Source organism: Acomys minous (assembly GCF_964271855.1).
Source record: "Acomys minous genome assembly, chromosome: 14".
In the NCBI taxonomy this organism is placed as follows: domain Eukaryota; kingdom Metazoa; phylum Chordata; class Mammalia; order Rodentia; family Muridae; genus Acomys; species Acomys minous.
This window is the reverse complement of record NC_140496.1, coordinates 62,894,538-62,920,232: the sequence shown is the minus strand read 5'-3', so window position 1 is coordinate 62,920,232 and position 25,695 is coordinate 62,894,538. Positions and strand designations below refer to the sequence as shown.

At 46.0% G+C, this 25,695-nt stretch overlaps 1 protein-coding gene across 4 annotated transcripts in view; it reads right to left on the bottom strand.

Annotated features, from left to right (window-relative positions):
- Positions 1-3,020: 3,020 nt before the first annotated feature.
- Positions 3,021-25,695, bottom strand: part of KCND3 (potassium voltage-gated channel subfamily D member 3) — a 217,098-nt gene continuing 194,423 nt past the window's right edge. For 3 of the 4 annotated variants that reach the window (XM_084757954.1, XM_084757956.1, XM_084757955.1), the window contains exons 3-8: positions 18,705-18,867; positions 11,986-12,087; positions 11,558-11,647; positions 10,014-10,070; positions 8,658-8,905; positions 3,021-8,033 (exon numbers count right to left, since the gene is read on the bottom strand). In XM_084757954.1, coding sequence (XP_084614080.1) covers positions 7,832-8,033; positions 8,658-8,905; positions 10,014-10,070; positions 11,558-11,647; positions 11,986-12,087; positions 18,705-18,867 — 862 coding nt within the window. In that variant the 3' untranslated portion in view covers positions 3,021-7,831. The remainder of the gene's footprint in view (positions 8,034-8,657; positions 8,906-10,013; positions 10,071-11,557; positions 11,648-11,985; positions 12,088-18,704; positions 18,868-25,695) is intronic. The other variant, XM_084757957.1, reaches the window with a different exon arrangement.

Below are 25,695 nucleotides of genomic sequence, written 5' to 3'. Positions count from 1 at the left end.
TGATGGACTATAATGTAATTCTGAGCTAAAATGAACCTCTTTCTCCTGAAAAAAATAAAATAAAAAAAAACCCAACCACAAAAACCAAAACAACAACAACAACAACAAAACCAAAGTTCTTTATAGATACTTAGCAGTATAGACCCTTTATCCTGGTATTGTTAGCAAAAACCCACAGCAATTGTCATTTAATGTATAATGTCCCTAGAATATAGTCTTGTTCAGCTTGAATTTCTGTGATTTGGCATGGTCAGTTGCATACAGACATACCAATACTATACATGTATTGTGAGGTTACATAAAAACAATTTAGCAAGCCTGGATTATGTCCAGTGTATTACTAAGATGGAGACATTTTAATAGCATGCTTAAATAAGGTCCTGTCATTATTATGTGATTGAACTTAACCTCTTTCTACTCTTCCCCCAATAATAGAGTCAACTTGAGGTTGTCATTGCTAGGAAATATTAATTAGGATACTGATACTACTGCATTTGAATTAGGGATGAGGCTATCCTTTAGACTTGAAATTACTGGGTTATCTCTAGATTTGTGTTGTTTGCCTCTTTTTTTTCCCCCCTCTAGAAAATTAAATCTGGTTACTCCAGAAAGGAATTTACATTCTCAGAGTTATCCAGAGAAGTAGGTTTCCTTAAGATCTTGCTACATGCTAACATTGAATGTGTAATTCAAGCTTCATGTAGTTATGGGCTGGAGAGGTAGGTAGCTGGAAAGCATCCTTGCCACTTGCCACCAAGCTTGATTATCTCTGCGGAAGAACTGATGCCTGCAGGTTGTCCTCTGACTGCCAGGAACACCACACACTAAGTAAATGTCTGAGCCCAAATAGTCTATGAGTTAACATTTTAGAAAACTGAGGCTTTGAAAGAGAGCATATCCATATTATGAAGGTGCTGAAGGATTTAATTTTCCATGGACTGGTGCCAGGGAGGTTGCAGCTGTTTCATTCCAGGTAGTAGTTGCAGAGGTGAATGCAGAGGCCACCTACCGTATGGGCAGGCCACCTACCGTTTGTGCATGGCTTACTGTGCGGGAGGGGCATTTTGCTCTGAACTATCAGGCTAGGACTGTGTCTACATAATCTGTTCGGAACTGCGGTTTATGGTAAGGTCAGTTGAGAACTTGTATTATGAGAAGAAACCTTGTCCTGGTTATGACATCCTATCTACTTTAGACCTTGTACCCATCATCTAACCTCAGAATCCAGCTTTCTCAACAACAACCCCCAGCCCCCCCCAAAAGAGAGACATTGGATTAGATTTTTAGGGTTCCTTGTAAGACTTAAATTTTATGACGTAATTCAAATTTGTAAATAAATATATAAATTGTAATTTTTGAGCTCTAAGTCTTCAGTCAATTATCTGTAACCTGGTTAAGTTTGAATTAGGGTTTATCGTTACATACATTTGATAGTTTTATTCTTATTTTTTTCTATGTGTGCGCATACATGCATGTGTGCATGCATGTGCGCCCATGGAGGCTAGAAAAGTGTATTGGATCCCTTGGAACTGGAGTTCAGGCAGGCAGCTGTCTAGCGTGGGTCCTCTGAAGAGCAGTAAGTGTTCTTACCCACCGAGCCATCTCTCCAGCCCTCTTTAGACAATGAGAACATAGTTACTTTGGTGAGTTTTTTAGTGTGTGTCTTATAGGTAAACTTCAGCCCTAGAATACTGAAAAGTAATTGAAGAAGAGTGATCATATGGTTGGTTGTGTCTAAGATAAATTATTTGGAAGAGAAGTTTTGGAGGACCTTTCCCTTTAAATATAAAACAATCTTACTCCCCCACCCCCCCATGCCAATTGCAAACACCTTTATCAAATGCTCTTTGTCTTGTTGGGGCAGAAGGTGTTTATTTTGTATCTTTTGAACATTTGTTTTCACATTTGTCTTCCTGCAGTTTTGTACAGTGTATTTTGCCTTTGTGATGTTAGTAAGCAAAGCCTAGTAATTATAGGAAAATAGAAAAGAGCACACTTGGTGTTTTTCATGTGTATGTACCAAAAAGCATGTGTACTTTTTGATACTTGACAGTGCTTTCGAAGTTTTGCTTTGAGAAGGTCACGTTTAATCCCAGCACTCAGGAAGCAGAGGCAGGCGGCTCTCTGAATTCAAAGCCAGCCTGATGTACAGAGAGATCTAGGACAGGCAGAGCTACATAGTGAGAAAAAAAAGGTTTTTTTAATATTTTAATTTTGTGTATGTGTGCCTGCAAGTCATGGTGCGCGAGTGGAGGGCAGGGTAACCTACCAGAGCCAGTTCTCTGCTTTCACTCTGTAAACCTGGGAATCAAAACTCAGCATCAAACTCGAAAGGGCTTTGCACACTGAGCCACCTTCAGGTCCCACACAGTGCTTTTTAATGAAAAGGAATTGCTGACTGCACGCAGTTTCCCCAGCCAGCTTATTTGAGCTATGGGTCTTTAGTGACACCTAGTGGGTGGTCAGGATGTGAGCATTAGTACTTAGAATGAATTCCATAGCCGACTTGCAGACTATATGATCTTTGGGCATACTGCCTCCCCCCTTTTAACTGTTTGCGTTGATTGGGGTCTGGTGGCTGTGAAGAAAAGGATTTAGTTTTGTGTTGTTGTGTGGCAGAACATGACAGTGCTGCTTCTCTCACATCAACAGAATGGTTAAGGTTAGAGCAGTTCTTCAAGACGCTTAATCCTGCTCCCACAGCCCCTTAAAACCACGAAAGGGACTGAAGGGAGGAAGTTAAAAAGTGACTGATGTGAAGTCACAGATATGTGACAAGCTTGAGCTTGCTTCTGTGGCCTGTCAAAATTTTCCTCTCTGTAGCACTGTGCGTGTGCATATTGAGAGGATGGACTTTTGTTTAGCAACTGGTCCTTAAGAGAGAGCGACACACAAATCCACCCCAGTGAATGGGGGCAAGTTAGATGAGGCCTTTACACCGAAGATGATGTCTGTGCTCTAGCAGGCTAGAAAGCCGCCTGCAGAAGGCAGTAGGTTTGAAAGGGAAAGAACTCCAAGGCTTGTGGCACATAGTTTGTTTAATCCAGATCGGATACATCAGGTACAGCAGTGGCACAGGACTCAATACTGTAAATGATATACATGTTATAACATATGCACTACAGTTTCAAAAGAAGACAAGGAACTTAAGAGCTTTTTTTCCCCCACAGAAAGTCTTCACAATTGTCTTCCTGCAGTTTTGTACAGTGTATTTTCTTTGCCAATGTGATGTTGGTAAGCAAAGCCGAGTAATTATACGAAAACAGAAAAGAACACACTTGATGTTTTTCACAAGAACATGAATGGGAGCGCATGACCTCTAAGGAAACATTGGAATGTCTGGTTATCAAAAATATACCATCCCTCCCACCTCCCTAGTTTGTAAAATAGTCCATTGGTCCAAGGAGTCCCCCAGGACTTGGGTCTGTGCCTTGCACTGGCAAACATGTCACCAGTCAGCATAGTTTAAGTAACCTGCTAAGATAAATGCCATTCCTGCATTTGATGAGAAAACATAGAATATCCTGAATAAAAAACAGGACCCATAGGAACCCCTTTAAAAAGCCGTTTCATTTGTCAAAGCCACTTTTCCTTGGTTTTAATGCTTTTCATGATGCTGTTTGGGCTCCAGGTGTCATGGGTCATGACAACGTTTTTCCTTTATCCCATCATTTTAAAGCTTTGCAAGTAATGAGGATTCATTAGGAAAACAGAGGGAAAAAAAGTTTATGTTTCTCTTAGGGTGGTCACCATGCCAACTAGCATGAAACGGATACTATTACCTCAAATGAACAGTATTGGGCTCCTTCTGCCTTACTTAGTTACCTAGTAATTGGAGTGAGGGAGCCTGAATCACTAGAGTCCATTAATAATTTCAAATCTAATGCTAGCTCAATTTCAATCACTATTGCTATTTTTAAAAAGACAAGGAAAACGATCTAGGCATTTAATGCTCCCAGGTACTTTCCCTATCTGCATTCTGACAAGAAAATGACATGATCCTGAGCTGCAGAGAAATCAAAACAACTGGATAAAGTTCTCAGCAGTTCTCTGTGACTTCCGTCAACTGTGGATCATCGTTTACTGCTCTCCTTAACATCTGGCCTAAGCTAATGTTCAGTTGTTGGGAAAATCTACTGGTCTTTTGAAAGGAGTTCTGTACAGTTCGTCCTGAGCTTGAGACTAGTGAGGAGAAGTGGGAATGAGGAAGAAATAATGGTCTATTTCAGGAGGTCCTGCCACTTCACGAATGCTTCCTTCCCCTAAGCAACACTCTCGAAATCCAGCTTTTAAAACCATGAGCAAGCCTTAGAGCCATGGGCGACACTCCCAGGGCGTGATGCCCAAGTCCTAGATCAACTTATCATTCTGCCACTAACTTGCCATGAAGCCTTGGATGAGTCATTCAGTTTCTCTGTGCTCATTTCTTCTCTCCAAAGCAAGGATTTACTAAGGTGACTACCTTCACAGATTGTAGTGAGAAGCAATGGTATGCTTAGGAATGTCATCGTCCAAGCCCCCTTTTCATTGAGAAAGTCAAGTGTTTACCTGAAAAAGTTTTGACATTCCCTCGTTCACCTATGTCTTAGAGAACTGATGGCCTGTAGTCGACTCTACCCAGGAAACGGTGGCTTCCAAGTCTATAATTTGTATTAATTAGTACAATCAGGTGATTTCCAAGATCTATATCAAATTATGTTGACATTTACATATGAGTGTCTCTAATTATGGCATGACATCTTTGATGGTTCTACCTCAACATATTAACTCTGTGAGGCAAAAGGTGTATTAAAAAAAACAAAAAACAAAAACAAAAACCCAAAACCAAAACAGAAAACCAAAGACACATTAGACTAGTAGCCAAGGGTCTTGTGCTCCTGTCCCTAGTCTATTTTACACCATTTTACACCATAAAACAAACTAGATATTCATTGATCTTCTCTGGTATGCTCAATACTATACTTTCCAAGTTAGTTCCATTTGTTATTTGAATATAGTCTTAGGCTTTTCATTTTTTGTGTTTTTGAAACCTTCTCCCCCAGTGCTAAGTAGGGTTGAATGGAGTGGTTGAGGGGGGAGTTTTCTATTATTCTAACATGGTTTGTGTGCCATGAGTCACTGCACCAGGAAGCTACTGGTCTCCAGGAGGAGCTGATATCCTGGTTCTTTATCTACTAGCGATGAGTCAGACTTACCAAGGTGATCCAGCACACGTGTGCCTCTGTGCTTACTCACAAGTGCCTTTTAGCAGATATGGCTGTGAGCTGTTTTCTTGGGTTGATATTTTTGAGCACAGGTGAGCTGGGTCCCTTCTCTCTTGCCAAGACTGCAATGGGGGAATGAAAATGAGGACAGCCCAATGATTATTTTTAGGAATTGGCATGATATGGACCTCGGAAATGACATAGAAGCAACACGTCCACTTCACCGAAGTCAATAAAAAATGGAATTTGGGGGGACACAGTTTTTAAAATAGATTTCTTTTCATGAGAACCATAATATGATGTGTTAGTACACTGTCCAAAGTGGCATGGAGTTCCTTAGGTGAATGAGTCGTCATTCAAACTCTGTAATGACTTGCTCTGAAACAGAATGCTGGTTTGTACGTGAAGCAACAGTGTTCCTCTTAAAGTCTATCCTTACCCCACTCAGTTCCTAGGATGTATCACGCACCTAGATGGCCCTTTGTCCAATAGTCCATTCTTTTGAAACAAAGATCCATTTCTACTTCACCTACTTTCTAAAATTGGGTTCAGCTTGGCTCTATACCTTGGCTGATAAAATGTATGTGTCAAGTTCTAAGATTGAAGAACCACTCCATTCCTATGATTAGGGGAACTCCTGAGACCAGATCTAGGAGAAAGGACTGCCAGTGACCATGGAGGAGGAGGCCAGGAAGACAGAGAGGAAAAGAAGTGTCCCTTTCTTCTCTCTTCTGTCCACTTCCTGGGTTGGTACCATGTCAAAACACTTGGCCTCTTCTTTGTACAGGGCCACTAGAGCTGGGGCCATAGACACCCCATGTGTGCTTTCAGACCCCTGGCTAGTAAAACTCATCTAGTTGGCTGCAGTGGGTAGAGAGACTTTTAACTTGCAAACGAACAGCTTATCTTTGAGCTGTAGAATGGATAGCAAATTCCTAAGCAGCTCATGTGCCTCAGAGCACAGACTTCTGAGACTGTAGTAGAGTAGTCGGGGTTGGGAAGGGCAGGAAAGGGCTCTTGTCACTAACCTCGAGGCTCACTTACTCTGCTGTAAGAAGTGAAAATGATTAGGAAGATTCCAGAAATACTGTTCCCAGGCCCCACTACCGTGCAAATAACTTGAACAAACACACTATCCACATTTTCAAGAAGTAATCTCCACTCCCTCGTTTGTGTGGAGGTCATCAGTGTTCCTACACTTCAGCTCTCTTCAGAGATGAGGCCTTAGACTTCAAGGCATCTTTCAGATCAGGAAAGAACCATCTAGAGCCTCTTGCTTTCTTGCTTTGAAACATCCTTCATGAGGCACACAGGCTTAACCTTCATAGCCTCTGTGTAGGAGGCAGTAAGTCGGGATCTCATCCCATCGTCCTTACTTTGAAGATGCTTACGGAGACTCTTGGCAGAGCTCTGCTTGGGCTTCATGGTGGATCCTAAAGGCGGGGTACAGAGCCAGATGCCCCGGAGCTGTGGCAGCTGTGAGCCTTGGCCCTTCTGTCTTCACTGGGGTAATTGCAGAAACGACTGCTTTCTAACGTTGCTGTTTCCATTTTCAAGACCCTGTGTGATAAATGGGACCATCCTCCCTCACCCCCAAACTGCAAAGACAAGTGGTTCCAGTCAGAAGGGAAGCACCTCTGGTCATAACGTAGACTTACCTCACCCTTAAACTCGCCCCACTTGGCTTCCTTTCTTTCCGTATCTGCATCCACCCGGCCTGACTCCCAGGCACAAGTCTGCAGTACTTGGCAGTGACAAAGACGGCTTTACTGTCCATGTGAGACAGATGGTTGGACACAGAAACAGCCAAGGTGAAGCAGATAGGGACAGAGACAAAGGACACAGACAGATGGAGCAGAAGGTTTGCTGTGTGCTTGCTTGACAGCTCTGTGCAGGTCAGCTGGGCAGTGAGGGCCCACCTAAGGGCGACCTCACTCCGTGGGGAATTGGGAGAGAACTCAGCAGTAACTGACTTGGAGCCTAAAAGCTTTTGCTATAAAAGGAGAAAAATAAAAACCAACCTCACAAAATGCATTGTTTTGGTTTAAAGGTGCTGGGTCCATGGAGAAAAACATTTCACAAAAAATCCATTGACGGTTTTGTTTTCCACCTTTTCCCATGAATAAATATTATCCATTAAGATCCTTGAAAAAGGTGCTTTAAATACACAGTGTTATATTTTCTTCCTGTTTGCATGTGACGACTCAGCCTCTGGGCTGCTCTTGGTCTTGTGTTTTCCTCACCAGGGTCCCCAGAAACAACTGTTATGTGGTCTGAGATGACCCCACCAGGCCCTGTCCAGGCAAGCAGCCTGCATCCCCTAATGGCCCGACCCCTATCCACCCCCTCCCTTCTTCTGGTCCCAGCAAGGTGCAATGTCACAAGGCTGTGTCCACACCAGCAGCGGGATCCTCAGGAATCCTTGGCTGCTTCCTTTCCCCTGCAGGTGCAAGTCTCAGTGCTAGGGGTGCAACGGGGCAGGCAGAAATAGTGGGAAACGGGGAGGAAGTGGTCCCAGTGGCCACCCACTGACATGCCAGCCCCATTTACTCCCCACTACTCCCTCAGGCCCTCTGTCCAGTGGTTTTTTGTTTTGTTTTGTTTTTTGTTTTTTTTTGTTTTTGTTTTTACAAGGCAGATACCTTGACAACGTTGCTGGCTATGGAAGGAATGTTCGTGTTGGGGCCTGGGCTGGCAGGGGGCGGCAGACTCTCTCCCTCTGGGCTTAGAGCTGGGGGAGTGGGGATGCTGATGATGGCTGTGGTAATCTGGGATGTTTTGCAGTTTGGTCTCAGTCCGTCGTCTGCTTTCAAATTAAGGCTGGAGCGACTGGGATAGAAAAGAGTGAGTTGATGACGGTTTCTGTTTTGTGGGCACCCCAAATCTTTCTTGACCCCCTGTATTATTTTTGCTCTATGCTCTATCAAGGAAGGACCCTGAGCGCTCCCTTTAATAATCATCTTATAATGGCCACTCTAAGTACTATTAGCAACTACTAAGTAATGCGGCTAATACTTATCCCCAGCCCTATGGACTTATCACTTAGGATGTTATGATATTTGATTTCCCTGGATTCTCTGCAACTTATTTGGAAGTGATGGAAGCAATGGGAAATGGCTTAAATATAAACAGAGATAAGAAGGAAAAGTCAGCTAGGAAAATGATCGTAGTCAATCTTTTCAATTTTGGGGTTCTTTTTGAGTTTTTTCCCCCCTCACTACCTAAACTCACTTTTGACCTACACTGCTACAGTATCATCCAACACCCTAGGAAGACCCTTGGATTAACCTCAAGGCATAAGAAGGAAAGTGGGGGAGGAAAGCAGAGGGGGCCCCCATGCAGTAGATAAGGGGAGCCACTAGGGGATCCCCGAGGTTCTAATGCTGAGATTGTTTAATTCTGGAAAGGGAATGACTCAAGACTTTGGGGGTGGCAGGAATGGAAGCCACCCACCTGGTGGTGAGGGAGGGCTGCTCGCTGCCCTGGATGTGGATCGTGCTGAGCTCTTGCATGCTGCGCAGGCGGGTGGCTGGCAGGTTAGAGTTGGGCAGGTGTGTGCTCTTCTTGCTACGACGGGAGCAGCAGGTGGTGGTGAGGCCCGAGTGGCTGGACAGAGAAGGACTTCTGGTGGATGGATAGTTCTGCATTGAGCTCTCCATGCAGTTCTGCTCAAACATCTGCTCATCAATAAACTCGTGGTTCTGTGGGAGGAAGGAGAGAATGTGAAAAAGAAGAAGGGAGGAAAAGCTGAGCCTCAGTATCTGTGTGGTTGCCTGTCTGTTTGGGGGGGCTTTAATGAAAGACCCCCCAGATGCCTGGATCACAGGTAAGTGTTTAGGAGGGGTTTCATTTCCATAGGGGTCAATGTCAATAGAACCAAACTGGCCTCCCTGGCTATGAGGCTGGGCAGGAACACACTTGTTGAATCATGTTGTGCTGTATATATATACCATCTACAGCTTTGAGGAGAAGGGGCACAGAGGACCCAGAGGCACTTAATAGCATCATCAGAGCTAGAATCACATTTTTCTTAGTAAGCTCTGAAGCCACTGAATATGAGTCTTCTAGTTTATCTCTGTACATCTGATGACTCTTACAGGTGTAACATAAGTTTGTAAACATTTTGGACCGTTCATAGCATTGGGGGAGCAATGTTCTTGAATGCAAAGGGATCAAACTGCCAGGGATAAACTCCTTTTAGTGTTTGTTCTCACCCCCGCCCCACCCCCCATTACAGCATATGGATTATTAACTATCTGGCAGTACAGGGTTCCCTAGATCAAGTGTAAACATAAGGAAAAATGTTACCACTGTCCTGGCTGTCAACCATGAAGGTGGCTTGTAGCTAAACCCAGGACAATTAAGAAATGGCTGCTTGGCCAAGGTGACTAAATTTATGTGGCAGTGACAGTGTGGCTAAGGCTGTTAGAGTGAGGAGAAAGAGAAATATAAGAACAGAGTCCAGAGAAAGAGGCCCCCTAGTAGCCAATACCAGGAGTTTCCAGGAAGCTGAGAAGGTAGCATAGAGATACGTGGCACATGGGCATTGCAGAGGAAATTAACCTTGAAGCTGAGTTCCAATGCCCCATCTTAGCCCCTGCGGAGGTCAAAGGAAAGGATGGAAAAGGAAACTGGGTAGTGTGGGTGCAAGCACACTGGAAGCCTGAGCCGGTACTGGGCGTGACAGCGGAGATAGCACAAGCCAGGAAGAATCAGTGGCACATGCAGAAAACCAGACCAGGGGTGAGCAGAGGAGATCCACAGACTCAAGATTCAGAGAGAAGAACGATTAAATTTATAAAGTTATACCTTGATGGTGGAGGTTCGTACAGACAACAGGGGATCATCCACAAGATAGGATAACCCCTACAGGACAACATGCCAACAGAAGATAGAAACACCATTGATTGTACATTCCAGCATTCCAGTCTGGACATTCAACTTCTCAGTCCCCGCATTTCACACTGCACCCCCCCTCCTCCCCAAGTTCAACACTGCAGCCCTTGTTCCCAGCATTCTGCTCCCCTTGTCCCAACATTTCACCCCTTGGTTCCAATGGGAGCCTGCTTAGCCCAACATTCACTCTTTCCATACCAACATTCTCCTTCTTTTCCTAGCTCAACATTCCACCCCTGGGACCCGCATTCCTTCCTCCCAAATCCAGCATTCCAATATCCCATCCCTGCAATCAATCCAGCATTGCCTCAGGTTTAGCATTCCACCCCGTCAACACCAGCATTCCACCTCTTAGTCCCCCCAGTGCCAACATTCCAGTCCCCAGACCCCACTGTTTTCACCCACGCCCTTTTAATGTACACATTCCACCCAGCACATGCAACTTGGAAAGGGCAGTGGGGTCTGGGCCTATCCCAATGGCAAGCTCAGTCCCTCGGGGGAACTTCTAGATATGCATATATGGTTTTTGACCATAGATGCCAGGAGCTGGGTTTGCAGAGCACTTTCTCATTTGGAAGATCTCACTGGGTTTTCAACTGTCATCCGCGGTATGCATTTTTAGCTCAGGATAAAGGGGCATCTAGCATCTGGGAGGCCAGTTATGGACTACTAGGAATCAGGAAGTTCCTCTCCAGAGTGTGCTGAGCCCTGACTAGGCTCTAGGGAACTTCTGGAAAGGAGTCGGGAAGGTGCTCGCTTTAGCGTGTCTATTCTGACTTCTCCCACCCTATTGTTCCTAGCACGTTTGCCAAGGGTTCAGGGTTGGCCCTACTGCCCTTCCTTTCTGGCTGTCGATAAGGCACAAGCATCATTCCCATTCCAGATGTGGCACCCTAAACCATGATTTCCTTCAGCAGTTGGCCTTTCACAGTCTCAACTCCCTACAAGACTGAAAGGTTACTAAATGGGGTTGGGGGCTGATAAATTCCTGGCATATATATATATATCTTCATTAATTTAGGCACAAATAGACACATGAATGGTCTCAACCCAGCTACAGGGATGGGACAAAAAAAAAATCTACCCTCTTCTCTATGTCCTGTGTAAATTCAGCTTGAGTCTGTAGGGTGATTGATGACCATTAGAACCGAGGAATGAAAAACAATACTCCTTTTAGTCTTCAGTAATCAAGCTGCATGCTGGTGTTGGAGAGGGGGCATGGAAAGGCTATAGGAGTGGCTTCTTCTCTCTAGCACAGGACACAGATGATCTCTCACTCTGATGCCCTTTCACCACCCCTTGGGGGTCTTCATACTTGGGGCTGACAGACCTCGTCACTACGTTTTTTGGATTGGAAAGCGACAGACTAACTGTCTGGCCTAGGATGCCGATGTGATGTGAGTACAGCCTTGGGAGGTCAGGGATGAGGCGGGAGCGGGCAGTAGGCTGGAACTCACAGTGGTCTTTTCTAGGCAGTGTAGCAGGTGGTGGTGCTGGCTCTCGATGAGTGAGGTGGCCTTGGCCATGTGCTCCTCTTCTGGGGTGCCCTAGTGAGAGAGAGAGAGAAAAAAAGGAGTAAGTAGAAAGCCTTCTCTCTCCAGCCTCTTCATTTCTTCACAGAAGGTAGAAGGGCATGGGGAAAAGCTTGATAAGCCATATTAGGGCCACCATAAAACATACTGGCCTTGGGCTGGGAGCCCTTGTCAACGGCTGGTTTATGGACAGTGGTGATAATTTTATGGGAGAGATGTGTTGATGGGAACATTTGGGAACATGTCTCCGTCTGAGTCTAAATTGAAGCTTTCTGGGGAGCGACGGTCCCTGTGGATGAGAAAACAAGACTATTTCTATTTTATCTCCCCTGCCGGGTTTTCTGGGCACCTACCGTCAGCTCTAGAGCTTCGTTGAGGAGCCCATTGCGCTTGCTGTGCAGGTAGGCATTGGAGCTTCCTGTTTTGGCCACACGTATCCTGGCAAGGCGGGCCTTCTGTGATTGGTAGACAAGAAGAGAGACAATGAGATACAAGAAGAGCGAGCCTGGCAGTGACAGCAGCTGCCCCACTGAGGCTGTTTTCCCCGGCATTGTTTGATACCGGAAAACGAGCCCCTGTATCCCAGCTGTGTACATCTCTGCATATAGGCCCTAGGATGGATCTGAGGCCTGGGTACCCACTTCTGCAATTTAGCCATGGTCGGGACTCTAGGAATCTTCATACATCTTCTGCCTGGGTGGACTCTTGGTTGAAGGGACACATTTTCAAGTTCTCTCTCCTGAAGCTTTCATGACCTTTTCTGTTCAGTATTGCACAATGGCATGTGGCATTCAATTATTTCCTATCTCTAAGGAGACTATGGGGTCCATAGAGGGCAGTGTGCATTAGCCTCCTTAATTCTTTCCTAAGTTCCAACGTGGTTGGTTCCTCACGTGCTATGGGTTCCCAAATAATAATTACCAAAAAAAAAAAAAAAAAAAAAAAAAAAAGCAAAGAGAGCAAAGGTACCACCAACACCTCTTAATTCCCTTGTCTGTTTTTCTCCTAGCACTTAACTACTAAGGTAGCATGCACACTTACTTAGTCTTACTACTGTTTGGTCTCCTGTGCTAGAATGTAAGCTCCCTGTAGGCAGGATGTTTGCTTTGTTACCAAAAGGCTCTCCATTTTTTTTAATGTTAAGAAATGAATTTATAGGTGCACAACTGACTTTGGGAGTAGATATACTAACGGATGTCTCAATATACACGCTCGTTGTGCACAAAAGTGGGAAGGGTATAATGTACCTAGAGGTGGCCTGGTGTGTATACGGCAGAAAGGGACACATTGCAATAAATCACTTTGGCTTCACCTACCACAACTGAAACCTTCCCTGGGAAAGCTTCCAGCAGATGCCCCATCTCCCCAGAGCAGGGCTGCATAGCCTCCTGGGCTGAGCTCATCTCACTTGCTTGCTGAGGGGATAGGAGAGGCTCACAACATGCTACATGCTGGCTGCTTTCTTTTTCTAATGATCACCGGTGTGACAGCAGTGCAGCAAAAAGAGAGGAGTGTGACGTCTAGTCTAGGACTGGAGGAAAGTCCTTTTGGCGTAGAGTACCCAGCCTGGGCTCTGTAGATCTAAAACCAGTTCCAAGCTGCTGCTGGGAGAAACAGAAGAGCTCATATGATTCATAGTCCTAATCTGGAGGATCCTCTTCCTGCCCCTGGGTGTGGCGATGGGTAACTTAAACCTGAGCTCTGGCAGAAGGGGTGTGGGACATTGTGGCAAGTTTCATTTCTTGTTATCCTCTCCCAACCATCCTGCGTGGGCTGGTTCATCTGCTAAGAGGAGCCATGGGCTGTCAAGAGCATCATAAAGGGTGCGTTATGTTCCCAGTCTCCTGAGAACTCCCTGACTGGCCAGTATCTCCTTGTAGAGACAACTCAACTCTTTCCTTGGCCTTTGAGTATGGGGAAGGGGCTAGAACCTGAGTTTGGGAGGTCTTCCTGTAAGACCAAGGATGGCTACTCTCTAGATGGAGAGAATGAAAAGGGCATTCTGGGAAAGAAAGTCCAGGAAGTCAGTCCTGTCACTCATCATCTCTAAGAAAATGCATGAATTCATCCATTCACTCACTCATCCATCCATCCATCCATCCATCCATTTATTCCATGTCTAGGATGAGTGTGCCCAGGAACCTTGCTGCAGCCCTCTCATGGCCGGATGTTTAGAGGCAAGCAAGTCCCTCATAGTTCAAGGCGTCGGCTGCTGTCACTTTGTGGGAAGGCTAGGTGTTGCAAGCTACATATGGAAATCCAATTGTGTCAAGCTCATTATCGTCTTATATAATCTGATTGCCATTTAGAGCCAGACCTTTCTCATATGTAGGCTCTATCTTTATTACTTTCCAGAGATGAAGGGTTCTCCTGTCCTCCTCTGTTGCACTTCTTTTTAATCTTATCTCACTCTGGTTTCTATTAAGGGAGAAGATTGTCACATCAAACACACGGTGCCATTTCATCATTCCCAAGCTGGAGACAGAGGTTTGAGGCATGTTTGCGGAACGGTGTCCAGCGTGTAAAAGTTGGTGGCGCTCTCTGCTTGGTTTTGTGTTCCCTAGCGTGACAGCCTGGGGCTTATGTAGGTTATTTTATTGCCAGCATCCAGTGTGTGCTCTGCACTGAGCAGGAGTTGAAACAAAGCTGGTGGTAGCCAAAGAAGGAAGGCCAAGCACAGTTGGCTGGAAGTCTATGCTTGTAAAGCTATAATAAGAGGCTCAGTCTCCTCCATGACCGTATGGACCCTATGAAAAATAAGAGAACGAAGAGGCCACCTAGGCGATTTCAAAGGCAAAATGATTACTAATGAATTGGTTTAAAAACTGGAGTGCATAAGGGGGAGCTATTCAGCCACTGTGAGGGAATGGTCTAGAAAGGTCTCCGCTCATGTCTTTCAACCATGAAGCCAAATCTTTCTCCTTCCTCCCTGACTTCACCTCTTTTCAGGTACATTTCTAACCTTGAAGATCAAAGTCTAGGAATCCAAATCTTCAACAGCTACAAACAGAACTTTGGGGTTGGAGGAGAGATCTGGTACAACACCGTTAGCCCTGGACACAGCCAGGCACTATTATTGATCAAGACCATCTGGTGCCCCCCACAGAACCTGGCACAACTGAGGCTTCCTAGCTGCCTGGACATGGGTCTTGGTATCTCTTGTCCTGAAAGGGGCAGGAGGAGGACAGAGGAGAAGTGGAAGCACGGGCAGTTGTAGGTGTCAGCATTTATCACAGGGACGCGAAGACTTACGTTGATAAAACATGAGCACATGCATGCTCACCGTGCTTACTTGTAGAAACCACTCCTATTCTAGATGTTCTTTAACAGGCAAACATTCAATGGAACACTACTGAGTGAGAAAAGGACTCTCTTTCTCTCTCTCTCTCTCTCTCTCTCTCTCTCTCTCTCTCTCTCTCTCTCTGTGTGTGTGTGTGTGCGCGCGCGCGTGTGTGTGTGTGTGTATGAATTTAAGTAAAAGAAATATTGAGTTACCCAGGCTGTCTTTGAATGATGTAGCCCAGGTTGGCCTTGAACATACGCTTCTCCGGTTTCAGCCTTCTGAGTACCTGGAATTACAGGCCTGCCCACTGGGCCTGGAGGAAGGGACTCGTGATAGAATTTGAACTGGTCTCGGGAGGAAGGAGGCCAACTCCTAAAGGCACACATGTAACTCTTTTGAAACGAAAACATTTTATAAGTGGAGATCGGACAAATAGTTCCAAGGAGTAAAGGGAGGATGGGGGCACAGCAGGAGTGTGCTTATAAAAGCCCCCGGGGGTCGTATGTGGACCTGGCTAGTCTTGCAATCTTGATGCTACTGGGCCTGCAGGAATCTACATGGGTCAGGAAACTGTAACACACAACAACAACAACAACAACAACAACACAAAAAAAAGACAAAATTTTTAAAAAACTCTAGGGCAACCTAGAGAAGATGGTGAGAGGGGTGGTGTCATACCCTTTGTGTACTATATAGTTCTAGAAAATGTTACCATTAGGTAGCCAAAACCCACCAAAGTACATAAAGGGTCTATTTTTGCAACTACATGTGAATATATAATTATGCCAATGAAATATTTCTTTAAAAACAAAGAGTATGGTTCTGGGGGTGGAGTTAAGCATGTAGATAGAGCATCTGCCTACCGGGCACAACGGCCCTGGGTTTAATTCCCAGCACAACACACATAAAAATGTAAGCGAAAGTAAAACAATCTCCCTGAAACTAACGACTGTGGGTGGAGCTCGGACAGGTGGTAGCTTCTCAAGGTCCTATCCCATGTGCCTTTGTTAAACAGCCTTGGCTCATCCCTAGTTCTCTTGGACCAGAGAAGACAGCCTCCATGGGTAGATGCCATGGCACTGATTTCTTTTGGAGCCTTCCCCCACAAGGCACCTTGGCTGGAGTTTCCTTTTATACCCACACAGCTCCCAGAAGCGTGGTCAGGGCTAAGGACTATCATTAGCGCCCCATGACCTCTTCCCTGCCCCATCTCTCCACTTTCACTATGTCCCCAGGGCCCACCTTGCCTTGGCTCACCATGACAGACTGAGTGTTGGAAGCAGACAGCACTGTTTTTTTTTTCCTCCTCTCCCAAGAAGCCCAAGGTGAAAAAGACAAGAGCTGTGTAACCTTGAGGAGAAACAGTATCCAGGCTAGGTGAAAACACTGTAAACATCTACTAATTTCAAGGAGAGAGAAAGGGGTTGGGGAGGGCTCGTCTTGAGTGGTTGAGAGGGAGGAAAAAAAAAAACCAAAACAAAACCAGAGTTGACTCTTCTGGATTTTAATCAGACACAGTAAGCTTTATACGGTCTGTGAGAAACAGTCACCATTGTTGGCAGAAGAGCTACTTTGAGACGTAGGAACGGGGTGGGCAGGGAGGGAAAGGCAACTACAGAGGACGGCTACTTCCAGAGGGGCTCTCAGCATTCGCCCTGGCACTTCTGAGAACTCTGCCAGCTCTGCAAAGTTCCGAGTTTGTGCTTGCCAGGGTATGAGGGCAGAGTGTGCCCCAGGATTCCCTGGCCCTGGGGTTTAGATAGGGGTGCCCGGTTTTTTCTCTGGTCCTTTATTTAGAACTACGCGATGAATTTAGTCGCTGTTCACATTTCCCAGCTCACTTGAGCAGGGAGAGATAAGGCTTCCATTTCTGGAGTGTCTGGGAATGGGGAGACCTTGACCTTGGGTGAAGAGCGAGAAGGTAGGTGCTGTAGGGGACAGAGGATGTCAGAAGAAAGACCTTCCGGCTGGCAAAATTACAGACCAGGCAAGGGGATAGGGAAACAGGAAGGTAAGGAGGAGGTGACACAAGGGCACACAAGAGGTCATGTTTGGGATGTGGGGACCAAGCAGGCTTAGTATATGATTATGTTATCCATTGTATATTTTGCTATTTGCTGTTCTGTGTAAATTGTTTATGCAACCATTGTTTTAGACGTAGTTTAAACGTGTGGCTTTTGTTATAGCCAGCATATATAAGCCTGTACCGAGGCTGTAGATTCTTGTGTCCAGTATTGGGCCCTGCTACCGAGGGATGATTCCTGCGAGTGGGAGCAAGTAATCTATCTGTAAGGCCTGTCACATGGAAGGTGCTTACCTAAATGTTTGTAGAAGTGAAGGGAAGGAAGAAAGAATAACACACACAGAGTGAAACCCTTGTCTCTAAGCTAATCTTCCAGCAAGGTGCCCTCCTGTCCCTTGTCCCCAGGGACTCTGATCATGGCCTCCAGAGCTGGAGACAGTAAGGTACCGGTTTTTTTTTCATCCCAGATCAAAAGGGATGTGGGAACTTCCCTTCGGATATCCCTTCTCTTCTAGTCATTCCGACTTGATTGAGTTTAGAATCGCCCAGGAGACTGAGGGTGGAGGGGGCGGGGTGGGCAGGGCACAGCCCACGAGTGTCTATGATGTCTACAGAGAATTCATTGAGGAAGACCCACTTGAATGTGAATGGTGCCATCACGTGGGCTGTGGGCTCAGATGAAAACAAAAAAGCCGCAGAAAAGAAAGACAGCTGAGCACTGGAGTTTCCCTCCTCTCGGCCTCCTGCCCACCACGAACTGAAGAACAGTCTCCATAGTGTGCTGGCTCTGCTGCCATGATGTTCGGGGGGGGCAGCAAACAGACAGACTAATCTTTCTGAAACTGTGAGCTAGATAATTCTTTTTCTTTAAATTATATAGGACAGACATTTGTCACAGGCAATGTCAGCACAAATAATATAGGAGCCCGGTAAAAGTATTGCCAGGACCCATCTGTGGAAGATGGCTCAGGATTGGTGGTGTGGCTGTACTGTCCCAGAGAGAAACCTGAAGACCAAGTGCAAAAGAGGCTTCTGAGCACACTGGCCAGTTGACATCTTGCTCAGTATGGCCAGACAATGGTATTTCACTTACCTGTCATCCTAAGTACAGGACTGGCAGAGCTCAGAACTTTCCCCAGGCCTGATGCTGACTCTTGCAGCCACCAACAATGTTCTGGGACTTTACATGGCACCCTGGTGCTTACTAACATCTGATGTCCCCCCTTGACCTAGAACTCAGTGGCCACAGAGCATTCTCCTTCATGGGGCTCATCCTTTTCTTCATGTTTATTCTTGTCACTTGGTTTTGCATAGGCCCTCAACAGGATATTAAGATGACATTTTGTTTCCTGGTAAGCTCTCGGGTGGAAAGAGGAGGGGCCAGGAGCTGCTAGCTGGCCATGGCTAGGGGTGTCAAAGTGGGGCTATGGGTCAGGTCAATGCAGTACTTGAAAAGAGGACAATCAGGTTTTGTGTCAGTAAGTGGGGGTTTGTTGCATTCTGTAGCTGCGGACTGGGGCTGGACACTGAGGACACTGGTGGGTAAGAGGGGGCATGAAGTTGCCTTAGCTTTCCAAGCCAGAGGGGGTCTGTGTAGTAATCTTCCAAAGAACCTAGGCCTCGCAAGGCTGCCTGAGGCCACCCCCTTTCCTCCTCCTCCTCCTCCTCCTCCTCCTCCTCTTCCTCCTCCTCCTCCTTCTCTTCCTCTTCCTCTTCCTCCTCCCCCTCCTCCGCCTCCCTCCCCCAACCCTGCTTCCAAGGCTTACCTTTTGTGCCCTCCTTTTATCTGCTCTCTGGTTCTGGTGGTAGATCCTGCTAAAGTTGGATACTATCACAGGGACCGGCAGAGCGATGACCAGGACACCACTCAGGGAGCAGATGGAGCCAAATATCTTCCCTGCGATTGTCTTAGGCACCATGTCTCCATACCTGTAAGAGAGAGGGAGGGGAGTGGGGGAAGAGAGAGGATGTAAATAAGCCCCACGTGGGAAACAAGGGCGGCTTCTTAGCCAGCCATTTAATCATTTACTCACACGCTCATTCATTTAGTCATCAGTATTTCACAGTAGCCACCGCACGCAGGAGCCAGGGCTACAATCTCAGAGTGAGCAAAAGAGGCAACGCCCTTACGCCCGTAGAGCCAGCTTTCTATAAGGAAGGCCACGTGTGCGTAAGTGATCACATTGGAAAACTCTGTGGTGAGAAGGTATCCAGACCCAGAAAGACAAATGTTACATGTTCTCACGCAAATAGAAATTTTTAAAAAAGCATCAAGTCTTAGATTTGTGTTTACTTTGAAGTATCTGTAGAACCCAGAAACATTGGTGTGGAGGGAAAGAAAGATCTTAAGGGAAGAAGGATTAGTGGAACATAGGTGATAGGGGAAAACAGGGACAGAGGGTTAAGTGGGGAGAGGGATACGAAGGTAGGACAAGAAGGGGCGAGGGAGGGATGACTAACGCCAAGGATGGTTGAAAAAGCTATACGGCAACTTACTATTTTATAACCACACACACACACACACACACACACACACACACACACACACTTGAGTTGTCAGTCAAAGGTGTCCCTAAAACAACATATTGTCATTGCTCTTGGTTGACAATCAGAACATGGTAAGGCTCTATTGCTGAAGACACCACACAAACAGCTCATAGGACATGGAGGAACCGCGTTGGTACTGACCAGGAACCTGCCTTCCTGTTTGCTAGCTTTCACGGTACTAGAAAGTGTTATGCAGATGTCTGGGGGTAGTCTTACCCAGCTGTGAACCCTGTGAACAGCAACAACGGCAAGATATGCCCATACGTGACAGATCAGAATGAATGTCATCAGCGTAACCAAGAACTTTTGTTTGGGTTTAAGGCCTGATCTACAGGAGTCCCCATCCCTAAATGAGAAGCTACGAACATTTCATGGTGTTTAGTAGGGAGGAATGGCTGGTCAGTTTTCTGTGGTGATATGGCTCTTGGTAGGTTGACCACAATCCAAGGGTGGCTCCTGAGCCAAGAAGTGTATGGACATCACAAATGGAGTTGATGAAACATCAGAGATAGGTATCACACATTGGAGCTGATGAAATGACAGATAAATGTCTTTGTGAGTAGATGCTGGTTAATGCAGAAATGCACAACTGTTCTTCAGAGTTCAGAGAATAAGTAACTGTGGAGTGCTTGGCCACAAACGAGGTGCCTGTATCATATTTCCTTCCTTAGGCTCAGAGACCAATCATGGATGAGGAAACAAAAAGATGATAAGATTGAATCAAGAGTGTCTTCTGGCCGTGACAGAAGGGCATCGTTCATGAACTCACACTAGCTGTGTTTGCCTCCCCGGGAACAAACAAATGAACATTTTAGGATGGAGAAAGAAGGGGTTCAGGAGACCCCACACATAACCGAGGAGATACAGACATTTGAAGACTTTGGGAGAGGAAGGAACAGTGAGTTTTCTTTAAAGATATGGCTCCTGATTGGTTGACCACACTCTAGTGAGTGTCCCCACACCCAGAGATATATGAACATCACAAACTGGAGTTGATGTATTATTAAATTAATAAGAACCTGGAGGAGGAAGAGGAGAAAGAGGAGGAGGAGGAGGAGGAGGAGGAGGAGGAGGAGAAGAAGAAGAAGAAGAAGAAGAAGAAGAAGAAGAAGAAGAAGAAGGGGATGTGTGCAAGTTAGTTTTGTGTCAACTTGACATAACTAAAGTCATTTTGGAACAAGGACTCTCAATTGAGAAAACGCATATAGGCAAGTCTGTCTGGTGTTTTGGTGGTTGATGTGGGAGGGCCCAGCCTACTCTGGGTAGTGCCAACAGTGGGCAGGGAGTCCTGAGTTGTATAGCAAAGCCGACTGAGCAAGGCAGTAGGAGCAAGCCAGTAAGCACTGTTGCTCCAGGGCTTCTCCTTCAGTTCCTGCCTTCAGGTTCCTGTCTCAAGTTTCTGTCCTGCCTTCTTTCTGTGATGGCGTATGATCTAAGAGTTGTGAGCTGCAATTAAACCCATTTCTCCCCAAGTTTCTTTTGATCATAGTATTTTATCACATTCAATAGAAACTCTAACTAACAGGGTAGATCGGGGAAGAGTTAAGGAGAATATTTGTGGATAAATGAGATCAAAATGCATTTTATGAAATTCTCAATGATGTTTATTAAACTAAAATGTTTATTAAAAATCATAACAACTCTGTGGCATGTGGCTGTTTCTATGAAGAGAACAGAGGTAAATGCTGTGGCTAGGAAAGACGTCACTGAGGTGAGACGTGAGGTGAAACTTCTACCCACATAAAACACTGGGCCTGGGTCTACTGGACAGAGGGGTCAGAAAGTACAGAGACTTCAGGTGATATAAATAGTTCCTTCCAGAAATTGTCAAGGGGCCAGCAGGGCTGCACACAGGAAAGAGGAGGCTGTATATAAGAGGCTGCGGTGCTAGGCAGGACACAGCCTTCAGCATCCAGGAAGTGGTGGCAAGGGGTTCGGATCTGAGTCCAAGCACGTGAGGAGTTGGAGGCAGAAGAGCGGTGGGCTCTCTTACAGGATAATGAAGATAACAAAAAATAAACGCAGTGTCTGCTCGTATGAAGATTTACAATTTACAAAGCTCTTAGGGGTTTTTCTCCCATGACCCTGTGAGTCCTCTAAACTTCAAATTCTTTGTCCCAGGAACCAAGGCTTGGGACTTTGCACGGCTTGGCTGTTACTCATCTGGGATGAAGCCTGTTGCTCTTGACTTGATCTCCTTTCTGCCAAACATACTGCCTCAGAGAACCACATGGTCTCCGATGCTCAACCCCTTTAGCCACTTTTGGAATAACGCCGGACTCTTCTCAGTTTGGAACTCTCTTAAGTACTTCACATGCTGGCTGTTGCCTCTGGGACCAGTGTGGCCTGGCCCTTGCTCAGCCCCAGGCAGGGCTGGCCTGAGCCGCCTTCCTGCAATCAATAAGATGTCTCCATATCAGTTATGTTTGGCTTTCTCCTTATTGAGAGAATTTAAAGGCCATATGAAGGAAAAGACCTGTGATAATTTCCTTGGCCAAAGCTGTAAGCCCTCTGTCTCTAGCAGAAGAGACAGAAGCAGCTTTAGTGTTTCCAGGAATGTTTGCTACTAAAATGATGAAACGTAAAGGTAATGATTCTGAGGGGACCCCCTGGGTTTCCACGGAGGGTGTAGAAGGAGACAGGTTAGCCATGTTGGAAGCCTGAGCCCCTTACCTGAAAACTTGAGGAATGTGATCAGGGGAGGGTTGATAAATGTTGGATGAATGCACAAGTGAATGGCTTCATTGGAAGCCCCTCAAAACCTTATGAAGTCGCTCCGGGAACTGTTTTCCTCTCCTTCCTCCTCACTGTTCAGGGCTCTGGGTTCTTCTGGCTTAAGCTGATCCAGACACACGCTACCAGAACCGTTTGTGACCACATTTGCCTCTTCAGCCTTGACACTCAGAAAGTGAGGGGAGGGATGAAAGCTTGGATTATTTTTTAACTAAGATGATCTGGGCTTAAGACCCTCCTAGACCATCAATAAGTGATCTTGGAGGGTTGCTTGTTACTTTGACCCTCAGGTTCCTTTATAAAGTGAAAATAACAAGACTAGCTAGTGTCAGAATCTCACTGCGTTATATGTGGCCTGTGAACATTAAACACGCTTGCTTTTCTGCAGGCATGCTGGAAACCATGATTTCTGTTGGTGGGCAGCTCTAAAAACAGTCAATTGTTTCAAATCCACACAATCCCAGGGATGGAGCCAAGCAACTTTCAGGCACTAGATCATGCTAGTTGAGATTTTCAGATGGCACGGTGGACTGAAAGGCATCTGTGGGTCCACGACCATGGATGAAACTAAAGATGGCAGGAGGGCAGAAGACCAGAGTTAGGAAGGCTGCCCTGGAGAGTGACTGAGGTTGGTTAGAATGCTGAGCAAAGCACGGTAGTCATATTAGACATTTGAAGAAATAATGGGGAGGGCAGCTATGCCCACTGCTGGGCAGATGGTCTGAGGGAGCAGATGACAAGAAAACAGAATGACAGCGCTCCCCAGGGACGTGTGCCTTCTCTGCTGAGAGGAATGCATTTCATCTGGAGAAGACTGGGACCTGTGCCCATCAAGAAGGGATTGGAGCTTGGATTCTGGGGGGCCAGGAGAGTGGGCACGTGCCTACTGGACTCAGTGGATTCCCATCAGAGGTGCACATGGCCCCTACCCTGGACATGGGAGGGACACAGGTGGGGCTGCAGAACCCCCGCCTTGAGATCTCTGATCACATCACAGCCGAGAAACACCAAGAGGCTAGAGGTTTAAGATTGCTTTGTTGGTATTTTTAAACCGAGAAGCCACAAACCAGAGAGCTTGGCACCCATCACTTCTGCCCATCAGATTGCTGGCAGGACTCAAAAGCAGATTATTAAGCGGACAGCTTGTGAACTCATGGAAAAATAAGCCGTGTTTGGTTTGTTATGCACACATCTTGCCAACTTAACCTTAATTCTTGTTTTCTGAGTGAGGTTAACTGGCTGGAGAATGAGGAGATGGCTAGACGCCCATCACGTCATGACTTTGCAGGATGCCTTTTTGTCCCAGTTCTTAATATCCCTGACAAGCTAGAGGATGTGGCATGGATGGGGAAATGGTTAGGAGTGGGTAGTGAGCGACTCTCTGGGCTTCTGGCACATCTTCAGCATAACCAGCAGTGCCCCGATGGCAGCAGAGGAAACGCACAGCACTGTCAGGAGGGTCTCCTTTAGTGAAAGAAGAAACATTAATGAAATAAAGAAGCGATCTAAAGTTCGGTCTCCAGTGGTGCGTTCCAGAATTTTCCAGCAACTTGCATAAAGCCAGAGGGAGGCAGCATGGCCTAATAATTGAGAGGAAAGCTGGAATCAGACCTGAGTTTACACCCTAGGCTGACACGATTCACTAACTAGCTAAACGGCCCGGGGCGATTTATTTAACCCGGAGCCTGCACCACCTATAGAATGAGTGTTTCATATTGCCAGAACTGTGAAAAACAAAAACGTTTAGTTGTGTGCTTGGGTGCTGGGTAACTATAAATTGTCTATAGAGTGGTGGACTTGGTTTTCTATTCATAGTCCACTACGTGCCCCTCAGTCACCAGTATGACGTGAGCACTGTCTAGAAAAGCTGCACAGCACACACTGGCCCCTCTGTTCCCATTGCCTCTGGCCTGAGCAACTTCAAAACGAGCCTGGGCCTTCCCTAAGCTGTGTCAATGAGTTTCTACCCCAGATTTATTTCTGACTGCTATATGGAGAGACAGCTAACACACTACCAAATTCAGCTCCGTAAGTTGTCTATTTCATCAGCTTTTTATCATAGTCCAGTTGCACTTTCTATCGCTCCGTGGTAATTGTTTGTTTCTACCGGGAATCAAATCCAGGGCTACACATTCTAAGGAAAGTGCACTACCACTGAACTACACCTGAAGAGTGTGTGTGTGTGTGTGTGTGTGTGTGTGTGTGTGTGTGAGAGAGAGAGAGAGAGAGAGAGAGAGAGAGAGAGAGAGAGAGAGAGAGAGAGAGAGAGAGAGAAATGGAGAATGAGCAACCCAGGGCTTTTTGCATGCTACACAATTGGCCTACCATTGAACTCTATCCCACACATGGGACATCTTTATAGCCCACCAAAACCACACATTCATTAGAAGCCTGAGCGCATCCACCTCCCACTGATGCTGTGTCTTCCCTACTTTGGATGTTTCACTCATGAACCACAGAACTCGGGGCTTTTGTGTCTGACTTCATTTTACTCAGCCATGTTTGAGAGTCAGACACGTGCTGGCATGTATTAAAGCCTCTTCACTCCTTCTGCTGTCTCTGTTATACTCACTTGTGACGACAGGCCACATCCTGTGAACTGATTCATCGGCCGACAGACAATGGGCTTGTTTCAACCTTTTGCCTATTATGAAGGGTGCTTCCTCATCAAAGGTGAACCATTGTGTATTAGCGTCTACATGACTGTGTTTTCATGAGCTGGGGGGGGGGGAGGTCACATGGTAATGTCTAACACTGTCAAGTATTGCCAGGCTGCTTTGCATAGCGTAGCATTTGTAATCCCATCAGCGATGAATATGGGGTCTGACGCATGCTGATCTAAGAGAACACTTGTTATTCTCTGTCTTGGTGATGAAGGTTTCGGTAGTGAGTGTGAAGTGGGCTCTCAGTGCTGTTTAAGTTTTCTGATGACTATCGATGCTGGCATCTTTCTACCTTTTCTGGATTGCACCTTGTAGTCTCCATCACATTAGCATATCCTCATGTGCTATTTAAACTTGTTGAAAGCATTCTCTGGGAGTGAGGAGCCCCTCCCTTGTCTTCTACAAGCTTCCCTCCTAACTCTGTAAAAAGGAGAAAGCAAAAACAAAACAAACCAAAAAAACAAAACAAAACAAAACAAAAACCACACCAAAATAGCTAAGGGTATCAAAACAGCTAGAAGTTAAATTATTTCCCACCAAGGTTGTTATTGTCTATACCACATTGTAAAATGCATACAGTGGGAACAGGAAGCCAGAAACCCATCCATGGAGAAGCTGGGGAGGTCTTTCCGCTCAGGACTCTCTCAGTCAGGAACTCCAGCTGGCTGCCTCAACAAGGCTTCCCCAGTCAATTTCTGCAGGATGTTTGTAAGCCCTTGGTTTGATGCTTTTGCCTACTGTTTGCTTTCTCCAGTCCTCTGGCTGCCCCAGGCGTCTCTGCTGGAGGCTTCGAGTGCTGTTCGATGCTGTTTTG